General features: G+C 40.4%; 1 protein-coding gene across 1 annotated transcript in view; it reads left to right on the forward strand.

The window, feature by feature from the left end:
- Positions 1-14,094, forward strand: part of sv2a (synaptic vesicle glycoprotein 2A) — a 46,175-nt gene that overhangs the window by 27,989 nt on the left and 4,092 nt on the right. Inside the window, exons 3-12 of the mRNA XM_071469603.1 lie at positions 2,109-2,289; positions 4,065-4,216; positions 5,436-5,569; positions 6,548-6,637; positions 7,293-7,400; positions 8,368-8,456; positions 9,664-9,828; positions 10,332-10,465; positions 12,459-12,665; positions 13,356-13,515. Coding sequence (XP_071325704.1) covers positions 2,109-2,289; positions 4,065-4,216; positions 5,436-5,569; positions 6,548-6,637; positions 7,293-7,400; positions 8,368-8,456; positions 9,664-9,828; positions 10,332-10,465; positions 12,459-12,665; positions 13,356-13,515 — 1,420 coding nt within the window. The remainder of the gene's footprint in view (positions 1-2,108; positions 2,290-4,064; positions 4,217-5,435; positions 5,570-6,547; positions 6,638-7,292; positions 7,401-8,367; positions 8,457-9,663; positions 9,829-10,331; positions 10,466-12,458; positions 12,666-13,355; positions 13,516-14,094) is intronic.

Raw genomic sequence — 14,094 nt, forward strand, 5'->3', positions numbered from 1 at the left:
ACAAGAATAACTATGGGGTTAATATGAGGGAATGATTGTAGTCATTGCAGACTCTCGGTTTGAAATGGGACGTGAAGAGCGATCTCTGATTTTAAAGTCTGAGGTTTTGTTAGACGGTGTGAAAGTGAACATCTTGTTTTGGAGTACTTGTTTTTTCCTCTTGAAAGGACAGTCTTACTGATACTGCTGATAAAACATTGGCATCGGATGTAAAAAGCCTTGAAGTCACTGAATATAATCCGGTGTTTTGTATAATTGTCCAACAGTGATGTTCTTGTTTAACGACAGGGTTGTATCATCATTGTCAGGGAACTGGGGACGTTCAAACTTTCCATGATTCTAAACACTTTTAGGACTTATCATCCATATTTGCTTGATTGTTGACCAATCAAGTTCAACAGAGAAATTGTTAAAAGCTCTGGAACAAGTGGACATTTAGTTGTTTTGTGAATTGATTATGCATGTGTTTGCCTGCAGTAATGAGATAGGTACAAAGATGCTCTCACTTTAAGTGATTTAAAATAAACAGCTGATGTCTTGACTGTGATACAGTGCAGAAAAAAGCACTGTGTTGATTGTCCAATCAGAATGGAGTATTTGACAAAGCTGTAGGGTTCATTGGAGATTTGTGTCTTCATGCTTGACATGCTGGGTTTAATGTGCTTGTGTTATAAAAATAATATATCATAGATTTAGGATTTCTATTTTTTTACATGCTGAAACATGATAAAAGAGTTAAACATGGATGTCAAGCCCAGGCAACGAACATCCGCCCTTTCCTCCTTATTCATTCAGAGTGGTCTCACCAATAACCTGTGTCACTGCAGGCTCAGACAGCGTGAAGACTGTTGACAGGATGTCAATAGAGCAGCGATTGCAAGCGAGTAACTGGTGTGTGTGTGTGTGTGTGTGTGTGGGAGGAACATCATTGCGGCAGAGGTAGATACACAGACAGAGAGAGGTGCATTGGATGTGAGTCATGTTAACACCTCAAATCACACGACTGGGTTGACAGAGGTGGTGTTTGTTTCTGTTAGCAGCTTGTCTGCTCCCTGGCGGCGACTTCCTGATGCAGGAAAGAAAAATGTCTGCTGGAAGTCTCTCTGGTTCTTATCTTAGTCTTAATTGTTATGCTGAAGGAATAGTTTGAGATTTGGTTAAATGGGCTTGTTCACTGTTTTTGATCATTTTAAGTTGTTGTGGTGAACAAACAGCGGCTTCATTTACACATGCAGCACTTACTGAGCATCATAAGAATTCATCTGGTTGTAGCTAGCAGTGAGCAGTGAGAATGAACCAAAACAATAAAGTTGTGGACTGGACAGTTGAACAATGAGCTGAAACTCACTTTAAAGCAAAGCAGAGCTGCAGGTTTGGGTGATTAGTCTCTATAGCTCTATCATTATGAGTGAACCCTTTCACATTGTCATTATAAAAATATTTGTTGTACCTGCTTTAAGATAAACTACTTTTAAAGTACTCCTTGGTGTGGGTCCAGCATTTTGGATGTGCTCATAAGCATCATCAGTCAACCTCAAACTTATATTATCCTTCATCTGGTCTAAACTTAAAACAAGGATTTGCATTTGCTGTCAGGACCCACAAACTGTGAGACCCCCCCCCCCCTTGTTAAAATCTAAACTGCCTTTCCACCTTATTAGTTTCACTTTGGACCTGGATCTTTATGGAGCACACATCTTTGTGTTTGTACAGTCCAAGTGATTTTCTTTTGTCTGTGTTTTTTCTTAGGTGAAGTGTGTTGTAGAAGTGTTGTACAGAAAAAGGTTATTATTATAATCTCGACCCCTGACCTGTGGTCGTACACAGTTTAGATGATTATGCTGTACTGTTTTGTGCTTTATGCAAAATGCTTCATTAGTCCAATAAGGCAGCCAAATGAGCTAATTTACTGGGCACTGCAAATCTGATGAGAGTGGTACTGAGGGCTGGAAGTAATATCACTGTGTTTACTGAGGAATGACAACTCGTTATCATGCTCTTTGTCTCTCTCTCTCCATCACATTCCCCTACCATTACTCTCTCATCTGTCTTAAACACCATCTCATCCCTCTTTCTTCTGTGGATTTGCCCCCCCCACCCCCCTCCAGGTCTGATTGTTTACCTGGGGATGATGGTCGGGGCGTTTGTATGGGGCGGCCTGGCTGACCGGATTGGCCGACGGCAGACCCTCCTCATCTCCCTGTCAATCAACAGCGTGTTCGCCTTCTTCTCGTCCTTCGTCCAGGGATACAGCTCTTTCCTCTTCTGCCGCCTGGCCTCTGGTGTGGGGTAAGGAGACAGATGAGTCACGCAGGCAACAGCAGCAGCCGGAGCTGGAAATGAGACAGTCACGACCACCGTGGTACATCAGTTGACTTGACAGGCAGAGCAACGCCACATGTCAGAGGACAGATGAAGATACAGTGCTTACATTTCTGTTGAAGTTCAGTTTTCATATCTGCGATGTTTACTGCATTTCAGGAGATATTTTGCAATGAAGTCTTGGGACGTGCTTTTCAGCGTTTCTGATTCACTGCAACAGTTTTGTGTAGTTGCACAAGGTGGTAATTTCATACACTTAAGTTAACAACCCCCACAAAATGATACTGAACTGTTCTTGATTAAATTTGGGTATAAAGTCACACAAATGCAGCTACTGGCACACTCCTGATTTGAAATTAATAATTTGTGGCTCCCTTATATTCTGGTCTCTTGAGGCTGTTTCTGTCTGTCTTGCTGAGGCTGGTCGCAGTGGCAAAATGTCAGTGAAATAGCAGCAGCCTTGGGTGTGATTGGAAAACATGACCTTTACCAGGTTTAAGATGTTTTAGACAGAGCAGGTAAATGTTAACGTACCTAGCTTTAGCACCAATAGAAAGAGTATATGACATAATGTTGCTCAGGTTTTACTAGTTATACTACGGAATAAATGATGATTATAGTTTAAAGCTGATGTGTGCAGCTGTTTAGTTGATTTGTCAAATTATTATGATGGTGTAAGTTTGTTTATAGAAAAATGAGTCCATCCAGGTGAAACCCGACGCAGTCGATTTCCTGCGTTCAGCCCATTCATTCTTAATGTGTCTTTTTTAATGGCATGATTCTGCAGAGATCATTATCAGTCGGTTGTTCGATTGGTTTAGACTAAGATATGTCAACAGTTATAAGAGTGGTTGCCAGGAAATGTTTGTGCAGATATTTATTTCTGCCTCATGACCAATACTGACTTCACATTACTGTGAAATATTTTGGCATGCACTTAGTTCACGCAAAGCTTTGCACTCAGGTTCCCAGACGATGCATTGTGATGACTTTGGTGATCTTTGGATTATTTTTATCTGGGACCCACCAACAAGATGATATTTTTGCTTCAGACTGACATGTCTTCAAAACTCAGAGGAATCCTAAAAGATCTGGTGCAGACATTCGTGATGAAATGCAGACATTCCTGTCAGTCTGTTTACTGCTCTTGTTGCTCTGAAGAGCATAAAGTCAGTGACAGTGAAATCTAACAGAGTTGTTAGCATTTCTCCTCAATAATATTTAAAATGAATACTGCAGCACAGATCTGAGGAAATCTCTCCAATCAGAAAAAGCCTCTTATTCCCACCTGCCCTCCACAGTTTTAAAGACTCTGCAGACTGTGACGCTGTCAGTTTTAGGTGAAATGAGCAGAGTGTCCTTCTCTTAATGCATATCCGTGTGGTGAACTTTTCCAAATTGTATTAACAGTAACCGCCCGTTAGTCTGAATCTGTTCCCGGCACCAGTTTCCATCAGATTGTAAATTGGTTGTAATGGAACATGTGCAGAGGCCATAAAGATGGTGCTGTCGATCGCGATCAGCTGGGCTGTTAATGATGGCTTTTAAGACTTTAACCTTTATTTTTACTTTTAACCTGTTTTTCTTTGCTCTCTCCCTTTTCCTCCCTCTCCTTTTCTTTCTTCACAACTTAACCTCATTTGTTTTCTTCTTCTTTGTTCCTTCATGTGGATCCCTTCCCTTGTTCTTCTTTTAATTTTCCCTCTCTTTCTCTCATCCCCGACTCCCTCTTTGCTCCACAGTATCGGTGGCTCCATCCCCATTGTGTTTTCCTATTACTCTGAGTTCCTGGCCCAGGAGAAGCGAGGAGAGCATCTGAGCTGGCTCTGCATGTTCTGGATGATCGGCGGTATCTACGCCTCCGCCATGGCCTGGGCCATCATCCCACACTACGGTGAGAAAAACAAACACACAGTTAGATCAGCCAGTCAGAAAATCATCATCAAAGACAATATGTGTGTCATTTAATGGATGTTATGGTTGTTTCCATTTGATGCATCACTATGAAACAGAGACACTACATCAATGGTTTTCAAACCAGCATCCAGGGAATTCCTGGGCTGTTTGAGTGGGTTAAAAAAGGAGTGTAAATTAAATTTTATCTTATTTACTCCAGTCACCAGCAGCTACCTTAACAAAGTTAGGCTTAATTTCATTAGTGGCTTCACTCTGCCTGTCGACATTAGACCACAGAAGTGACAGTATCTGTGCTACGCTAAGCTAACCAGAACCAATACCATCTGACATTGTGTGAGGGTCGCCAGTCTATCATAGGGCTGAGACATGGAGACAAACAACCAGTCACGCTCACATTCACACCTATGAACAATTTAGACTCGCAAATCAACCTAAACCTGCACGTCTACGTGTCTAACACCTAATTCATATCTATTACTTAAACTGTCATTGAAGTGCCATTTAAATGTGTATTAATGCATTTATCCACTATTCTAACTTCTGAACTCCTAAAAAAACTCCTATGAAGCAAATACAATCCACACAAGCTGTCAGCATAATTATGTTATGAAATTTTGTTGACAGTTTTAAAACAGTTTACAAATGTATTCAGAAAGAAAGCTATGTTAAATGTGCATTTTTAACTTTAGAAAGACTAGATGTAGTGGATGTAGTAAGTTCAGTTGTAATGAGGGAAGTAGGGAAGTACGTATAAATATTCACATACCTCTGCAAAGACCAACTGAGGCCGAAAATGGTCTGAATATTTTAAATTGGGTGCATGTTCTGTTTCATTAACTTCCTTCTCTGTGTCACGCACCTGCCCAGAATCTTGAGATGCGTACTGTGCAGGTCAACTAAACTCATTTCAGCCTCACTGATATTTCTCTTCACACAAAAATGCAGAATGGAAGGAGGCTATTGCACAGAAGAGCAGAAAACATGAAAAGAGCAGCAGCGTGGCTTGGCAAAATGGAGCAAATATGACAAATCCCTGCAATGCAGCTTTTGACAATTGCAGCTGCAGTAGATGCAAACAAACAGAGCATTACAGTATGAATATAGAGGAAGCTCCTCGTGCGCATAATTCAAGTCTTTGCAGCTGCCTCTTTGCTCTTGTTTCCTCTGGCACCTCTCCTCTCTCTCTCCTTGTGTAGGCTGGAGCTTCCAGATGGGCTCGGCCTACCAGTTCCACAGCTGGCGCGTCTTTGTGTTGGTGTGTGCCTTCCCCTCTGTTGCGGCCATCTCTGCCCTCACCACCATGCCTGAGAGCCCCCGCTTCTACCTGGAGGTTTGCCTGTCAGCTCTCTCCCCCGCCACACTCAGACCTTGTGGAAATATTATTTGAATATATTTTTGTCTTCTTGAATGTGTAAGCAGCCTTGAAAACAGGAAGCCTCAGGGCATTTGCAAAGTGGAAGACGATGTGCTGCAGACAAAGTGCTGCTTACATACTTTTCCAGAGGGTTTTGAATGAATAAATAAATATGGACATATAAAAATGTGCATATAAAAATCCTGCTGAGGCTGCATTTTGAATAGTGCCACATTACAAGGCAGACAGGGGAGTCTAAAAAAGTAAAAGACAATTCATAATTAGATCATTTTTAAAATGTTCATGAAGGAATCCCTCACAGCTAGTGTACAGTATGTGGACAAATAGTGCACTGGTATTTTTTGTGATTCAAAATAATTACCATCCCTATTACAGTAGCTTTGTTTATGTGCTACAAAGCCACTTTGAGCTATTATAACCAGCAAATGATAATTTGTAACATCGCTGGTTTGTACAAACAGAAACTAATACTTCTATAGTCATTTAGCCACTTGTTCCTGTGTGAAAACTCCAAATGAAAACTTATTTGCTGATGTCACAACAAAGCAGTAACTGCTGTCAGCCATGCCGCAAGCCCTGCCCACCTATACCCACCATCCAACCTTACAGGATTTGGATTCTTTGAGTGTTTCCCTAAAGTCTGCTATATTTTTATTTGATTACACAGAAAACAGAGAGCCAATCAGAAAAGAGGGTCTTTTCTGATTGGCTCACAACCTGTTGTTACTAGAGCTCCAAAGAGAAGCCTGAGAGAGGAGATGTAAAACTGCACTGAGATGGTTTTAGATCCTTAAAACCACAAATATATCTTCTTATAGAGATCAAACCTCAAATAAAACACAGGCAAAGTGTAAAATACAGGACCTTTAATTTCCAAGGGGACCTGCATGACCAGCATGCCAATTTGCTTTTTTTTGTGTTGTTATCCTGCAGAATGGGAAACACGACGAGGCGTGGATGATCCTGAAGCAGGTCCACGACACCAACATGAGGGCCAAAGGCTACCCAGAGAGGGTCTTCTCTGTAAGTCGCAGCTTTACATGCCAGTACCGTCGCCTGTGTGCAGGGAAACCTGTCTTCACTCAGTGCATGTGTGTATGTCTGTAGGCTGATGCAGCAGTGCAGCAGGTTCTGTGCTGCATACATTTGCATATTAATAGGTTAAAACAGATTTTTCTTGATGTTTCACTCCCATACTACTGATTACTACTGTAATAGCTTGTAATACTTAAATGAGATATTGTCACACAAAATACTTAATAACCTCTACATTAAACAACTACATTATCTAATAAAATTAAATGTCATAACTGGCCATGTTTTGTATCATAATGTGAATAGTGAGACATGAGTGTCAGCTTATTTGCTAGACTGCCTGTGATTTATATATTAATTTGAATAATGTGAATGAATTATGATATAAATAGCATTAATTAAACTGGTCATCTGTAATATTTCAAAACAAAGATTTGGAAATTAAGCAGGGACCAAAAACTGTTTAATAGTTTTGTGTATTTGATGTCACGTACCTCTTACACATTTCAAGCCACAGTCTTTGTAATGCCTTATGTACACATAATTACAACATCAATAAATATTGGGAAAACTCTATTAATAAATACATTTGCAAAAGCACTGGAGCAATTGAATGTTAAGAAGAAGGACTGTGCCGTTCCAGGTGACAACCATCAAGACAGTGAAGCAGTTGGATGAACTGATGAACATGGGCGATGGCGCTGCCTGGCACGAGAAATGGAGGCTAAAGCTCACTTCGCTTTTCCATCAGGTGACAAATCCTGCAGTTTGTTTATTAGTTCACTGATTCTTATGTAAGAATAGTAACTGTTGGTACGACTCAGAGAAACAAGGTGAATCAGGACTAAATGTCTTCGGATGTTAGCAAAGCTGCATGTTTGCATGAGTTTTTTATTTATATTTTTTATTTTTTGCCTTTTTTGATGCCTGGGTTGACATTAGGTTTCCAGAAACCATAGATAGACCAGAAACACGAGGGATTCCACAGCCGACACAGTGCTGTCAAATATGGTGGGGGTGGCAGTGATGTTGGGGGGGGGGTACACTGTCATCTTCACAGTTTTGAGCATGTTCAGCTCCGGTTTGTTGTAACCACAGCAGAGTGCCAGTATGTGCTCCCCTTAAAACCTCAACTTCTCGTTTTTACTATTATGTATGTTTACAGATTAAACAAACATGAAACCACATATGAATTATTCAACATTTGAGGGCATAGTTTTGAATTTTGCACAGAGCTAACTGTTTCCTCTTGCTTCCAGTCTTTATGCTAAGATAAGCTAACTATCTCCTGTGTCAACCATATAAATAATGGTATTGATAATCTTGTCTAACTGAACGAGAGACGGCGTCAGCATATTCTCAAAAATGTCAAAACTATTCCTGCTGTTATTATTATTTTTTAATAATCAACATTTTGCAAGAGTATTTTCAGCTCAGGCTCTCTTTATGATATACATCTCTTTGTCTTTGTGGATGGTGTGTATTCACTGACAGGAAGTGTGTGTGCTGCTGCGTCTGTCTCTGTTTGTTTACTCAATGCCTACAAAGGGATTCTGGGACATGGTGTTTATTTCTAACAGCCTATGAAGAGAAATGAGAGATGTGGGCTGTAGGTTTACTTTTTCTCATAATGTACATTTATTATGTATTCTCTGTTTCTCTCTCTCTCTCTCTGTATGTGTGTGTGTGTGTGTGTGTGTGTGTGTGTGTTTCTCCAGGTGTGGACTAATTTCCAGGCTGTTTTCTCTCCTGAGTACCGCCGCACCACCTACATGATGATGGCTGTGTGGTTCTCTATGTCCTTCAGGTAGGATCAGGTTGAATAATGAAGCACCACTGCAGGTTTTTCTGGGTAATGTTACCACCAGTTACTCAGGAAGCCAGTCAGTGAAATCCATGTATTTGCTGCACTCAGAAATATGTTTGTTGGTAAGTAATAATGAAATAGCACTAAAACTAATAATGCCAGTAAGTGAACGCAGTAAACACCTTTGTGTCTTTCCATGTCAACACTGCAGCTGATACACAACAGTGTCTGTTTTTGTAGGTCAGAATTAAATGAGTAAACAACAGAGAAGCAGAGGCACAAAAGAATAAGAGAGAAGCTGGAAGTGGTGGGAGAAGTATTCAGATCCAGCACTTCAGGAAAAACACCGCGTTGTAAAAATACTCCATTACATGTAAAATCGTACATAAGTAAAAATACTAGAGGTATTATCAGCGAAATATATTAAGAGTAGAAACAGTTGTTACTCAGAAAAAGGCCCCAGGTTAGAGTTACTTTATTATCTATCATATTAATGGATTGTTAATAGTGATACATTCATGTGTAACTAGCACTGTAATGATAAAGCAGTGGAGCTAAGTTTAACCACGTTTTATACTCTTTGATATGTAATTCATCATATATACTATACAACTATTGTACATATAGTTATAACTTAATAAGATGTTTTAATTCATAAAATGCATTATCTGCAAAGTAACTAGTAACTACAGCTGTGAAATGAAGGTCATGAAGTAAGAGTACAATATTTGTATGAATTTAGTGGAGTTGAAGTGTAAAGTTGCACAAAAACGATAAAGTACAACACTTCAAAATTGTCCTTAATTACACTACTTGAGGGCATGGACTTACCCAACATGCACTTAGTTACTCCATCACTGAAAACAATTTCAGTTTGATACAGGACTTTGTTAAAGCAAAGACATAACATTATTTCTTGGATTCATCTTTTTATACAGAGTTCCTAATAATCTTGAATCCCTAAGGCGCCAACATATATACATCCAGCAGTGAAGTGCACAGTGATCAGGCCGGAGATACAGGCTGCAGGGAATATTTCAGTGTCATGTACACAGTCACTCTGCTCCTGTGCATCTTCAACAGAGACACCCTCCTCTATTTCTAGGCCAATAACTTGTAGCTTTGTCTTTTTACCACGGCAGAACTCTCACTTTCTCTCTCTCCCTCTCTCCTCCTCCTCCTCCTCCTCTTCTTCTTTCTCCTCCAGCTACTATGGTCTGACTGTGTGGTTCCCCGATATGATCAAGTACCTGCAGAAGCAGGAGTACTCTTCCCGCACCAAGGTTTTTGTCAAGGAGAAAGTAGAACATGTCACTTTTAACTTCACCCTGGAAAACCAGGTCCACCGCCAGGGAGAGTACTTCAATGACAAGTGAGTTAGCCGCGTCCCCTTGTTTGTGCTGGCCTGCTGAATGAGGGCAAACTCATTTTTTGTTAAGTCACATGATGGCCAGGTGCCTTTTGTTCCAAGGATATGTTGACAGTTTTTCTATTTTCCACATCTACAATACTTAATGGCTGCATTTATTCACACAGTGTAAATACTTTGTGGTGCCTGACAACAAATCAGATGAAAATATGAATAAGGCTTCAAAATATTTTATTCTGAACATTGCTTTGATTGGATGAAAGCCCTGCAGAGTTGTTCATGTTTAACAAGCCTGTCTTTGATGTCTCCTTTGACTTCCCCTTTTCAACCTGAACTCTGCATGTGATTTGCGTTGTTAAAAACAACAATATGGTAATGGAATATCTGACAGCCTAATGGTTTCCACCTTTGTCATGAAAGACTTCTCTTTCTGTCTCTTTGCGTCATACTTCTTTTGCCGTCTATTCATTCTTAATTCCTTCACCCCTGCATGTAATTGCCTGCAGGTTTATGAACCTGAGAATGAGGTCTATGGTGTTTGAGGACTCGCTGTTTGAGGAGTGTTACTTTGAGGACATCACCTCCAGCAACACCTTCTTCAAGAACTGCACCTTCATTGCCACCCTCTTCTACAACACAGGTAGGAAACACACATGCATACACACACACCGATTCTATGTAATAGTAAGTAAAAAGGTGGAGAACTGTGGCCTTTGCGTCAGTGAAAATCTTTATGTAACCAACGAGGCATTACATTTTTACAATCAGCTCCTGAAATGATGAACAGAGAAAATCACATGAGTTATAACTAGGACAGGTTTATTTCCATCTAACGAATCAGACAAAAAATCTACTGCACATAAAACTAAAGGTAAACAATGAAGCAATGGCTGCAAAACCAGTAGTGTCTGTTGTATGAATGAGTGGCAGATGTTGCTGTGGAGGTGGGTTATGGTGCCATAGAATCTTTGCTTTATCCAATTTGACTGCCAATCATGAAAAAATAAATCTTGTGGGACTTTCTAGTGTAATATATTTGCGAAATTGCTGACAATTTGCTAACAGCTAACTTTACATTTCTTACCGAAATTCTCTGCCACTCTAAAACAGTAGTAGCCAGTAGATGCACAGCACAACTTCCTGTGTAAGCCACTGTTTTGCTGTTTTATTTGAGTGTGAAATTATAAAAAATAATAATAAAATATGTGGTATTGGAGCAATGCATAGATTTGCATACTCACTAGTGCCCAATGCCTTATTGTAGGCAGCATCAGAGCCATTTCTGACACTAGTATTGGTATCTGAACAGCTCTGTACAGATGATATTCTTCAATTACAGCTGTTTTGTGAGAACATTGATTTCAAGTTTATTACCTGTGCAATCTATTGCAATCCAGTACAACAGCCCTGGCCATCTTGCTGTATCTTATCATGTTCGGTTTCAGTGCACACTGTATTATCCAGCTTGTAAAACAGCGGCAAAATCAGCTCCAACACCAAATGTAACTTTGCAGAGCTGCAGCGTCTCCTAGCAACCCAGAATGAATCCTCATTAGTTTGAGCTTTAAAACTGCAGAGCTGCCTCTTCATCCCGAACTGTCGATTGATTTCTCTTCACTAAAATGACAAAAAGCGTGTCACAAGCAGAAAGCTGAGGAGAATTGTGTATTTTGTATTTGTATTTTAGAAAAGGACACTGGCCTCTACAGAGTCTGCAGCTGTGTACACACAGATGTATCAGCCTGACCTGCCTCTTGCTTTGTTGGTTGTTTGCAGTCTTCACACACGTTAAGCAACAACTCACAGCTGTTATCAGTGCCGGCCAGGAGTTCCTCATCAGAATGAGAATTAGAAACTTGTTTGCTTGTTAAGGCTTAATCTCTCTTGCCCCCTGTTTGCAACTTAAGGCTGAGTGATAGTTGCCATAGTGTGGCTTATTATACCAATGCGGCATGATGGGAATAGACCACATGGCTCATGCAGTTCGGCAGTGCCGGTATGGCATCATGTTTGTCTGTAAAAACCGACCCAGAGGCTTAAAGGGCTATTCTTTACTGTTTATCAACTTGTCAGAATTCAGCTTCCCCTTTACTGGAGCAGAGTGACATGGCAAATTATACTGAGCTTGGAAAAGACAAATAAAAATAATAAAATAGCTACCAGCAAGCAAGAAAATTGGTTGAGAGAGTGTAGATGTATCCTATAAGCCCAAATGATCACTTTGTCACTACTCTGCCAACCAGTAATGACAATTTATACCACTGTTTAAGTCTGTCTGTCTTGATTTTTCTCAACAACCGCTCATCTGATTGACACTTCGCTGGCGTATTGCTGAGGACCTGAGGAAGAGCTTTGTCGACTGTGTCACTTTTTTGGATGAGCGGTACTTGCGAATCCTTCAAACATTGCTTTTCAACATGTTGCTTGACGTGAAGAACGAATGAACACAGAAGAACGCCACTAATAATTTCCAATAATAATAATTTGCTCTTTGGAATATCTAGAGTGAAAGTAGGAAAGTTACAAAAGTGAGTTACTATAATGTTGTAACTTGTTGACTGAGTTATTAATCAACCCCTTTGACCCTGCTCCCTTCCTGTCTCCTCCCTTACCATCCTCTTGTTTCTCTCCAGATCTCTTCAAATATAGGTTGGTCAACTGCAAGCTCATCAACAGCACTTTCCTGCACAACAAAGAGGGCTGCCTGCTCAGTGACGTCAGTGATGACAACAATGCCTACATGGTCTACTTTGTCAGTTTCCTGGGCACCTTGGCTGTGTTGCCGGGTAACATTGTCTCCGCGCTGCTGATGGACAAGATTGGACGGTTGAGGATGCTAGGTAATACGGGTGCAGGGCCGCATCACTCAGCATCATGTGTGTTGACAGGGAAGAAGAATGGGAGTGAAGTTTGTAACTCAGCACCCTGACTGTTTCATCCTTTTAAATAAAAACAGCTGAGTATTAAAAGATGAGAAACACTTCCCTCTACCTTGCAAAACATTGGTTAGATGTTTAAGGCACAGTTTGCTGCTGTGGGGCTGCTCAGTTGCTGCCAGTAGATATTGAAGTCAGTCTGCATGCAACAAGATCTCCTGGTCAGACTTGAGGATTAATAAAACTTTTTAGTTCTACATAAATAACAGAAAGCCAGTGATGCGTGTTTCTTACACAGCCAAGGCCAGCCCACATAAAAAGTGCAGTTACAAATGTAAGAGCAGTAAATGATGTCTATTAGGTTCAGAGAGGAGGCTTTTTTATGCATAGATAACATCACCATAATCTAGGACTGAGACAAAAATGTCCTCCACAACCCTTTGTTTGTTACTTTTAATACAAGTAGCTAAAAGATTTGCCCTGATGGGACCATGTTTATTGCACTTACTGGTGTGAAATATCTGTACAAATTAAAAAAAAATAAATAAATAAAAAATACAGGCTAATGCTAAGGAATTGTCAGTTAAATTAAGCTTTTCCTGTCTTCATACATTCTTTTCCAACACCTCTCCCCCCCCCCCCCTTTATCTACAGCGGGCTCCAGTGTGATATCTTGCATCAGCTGTTTCTTCCTGTCCTTTGGCAACAGCGAGTCAGCCATGATTGCTCTGCTCTGCCTTTTCGGGGGAATCAGCATCGCCTCCTGGAACGCCTTGGATGTGCTGACTGTCGAGCTCTACCCCTCTGATAAGAGGTAGGAAATTTAGTCCTGCCCTGAAATCTCATTGACACCGTGAAGACACGGTCACTGGGGCTGAATAACATGTTAAATGATGTCATATGAGTTACCCCACAATGATTGGCTGGCTTACAGGGATGGATGACATTGTGGGATGAAATCATTGGTGGTGCTTGTGATGTAAAGCGTGTAGTTGTCTAGTTGCCACCTAATGGCTTTAGCAGGATGTGCTGCCAAATAAATAGTGGAGTATGTAAATCCTAATTTTGATTTACTGATTCAAACTGAGCCTCAAATGACATAAAACATTTCTGTTTGCATAGAACATAATTCAAAAATTTGACCTAAGCAGGGTGATGCATCTTTTTTTCTTTAAATGTGGATCTCTGTATTCAGGAGAGGAGCTTTTGACAGTTTTGATTTTAGGAGATGTAGCTCCACCTTGTGGTCACTTTCAGTTCACACAACCTCTGCAATAATAGTTCTGACACTCACCTTAATATGAGCAAGAAAATGGCTGCAGTTGGGAAAGATGGATCTCCTGTTGCTATATTGCTCCGCTGATTTACTCCTTTATTTTTTTTTTATCCTTCT

The sequence above is a fragment of the Trachinotus anak genome, unplaced genomic scaffold, assembly GCF_046630095.1.
Source record: "Trachinotus anak isolate AG129_WGS33_773 ecotype Australia unplaced genomic scaffold, CSIRO_AGI_Tana_v1 ptg000032l, whole genome shotgun sequence".
Classification (NCBI taxonomy): domain Eukaryota; kingdom Metazoa; phylum Chordata; class Actinopteri; order Carangiformes; family Carangidae; genus Trachinotus; species Trachinotus anak.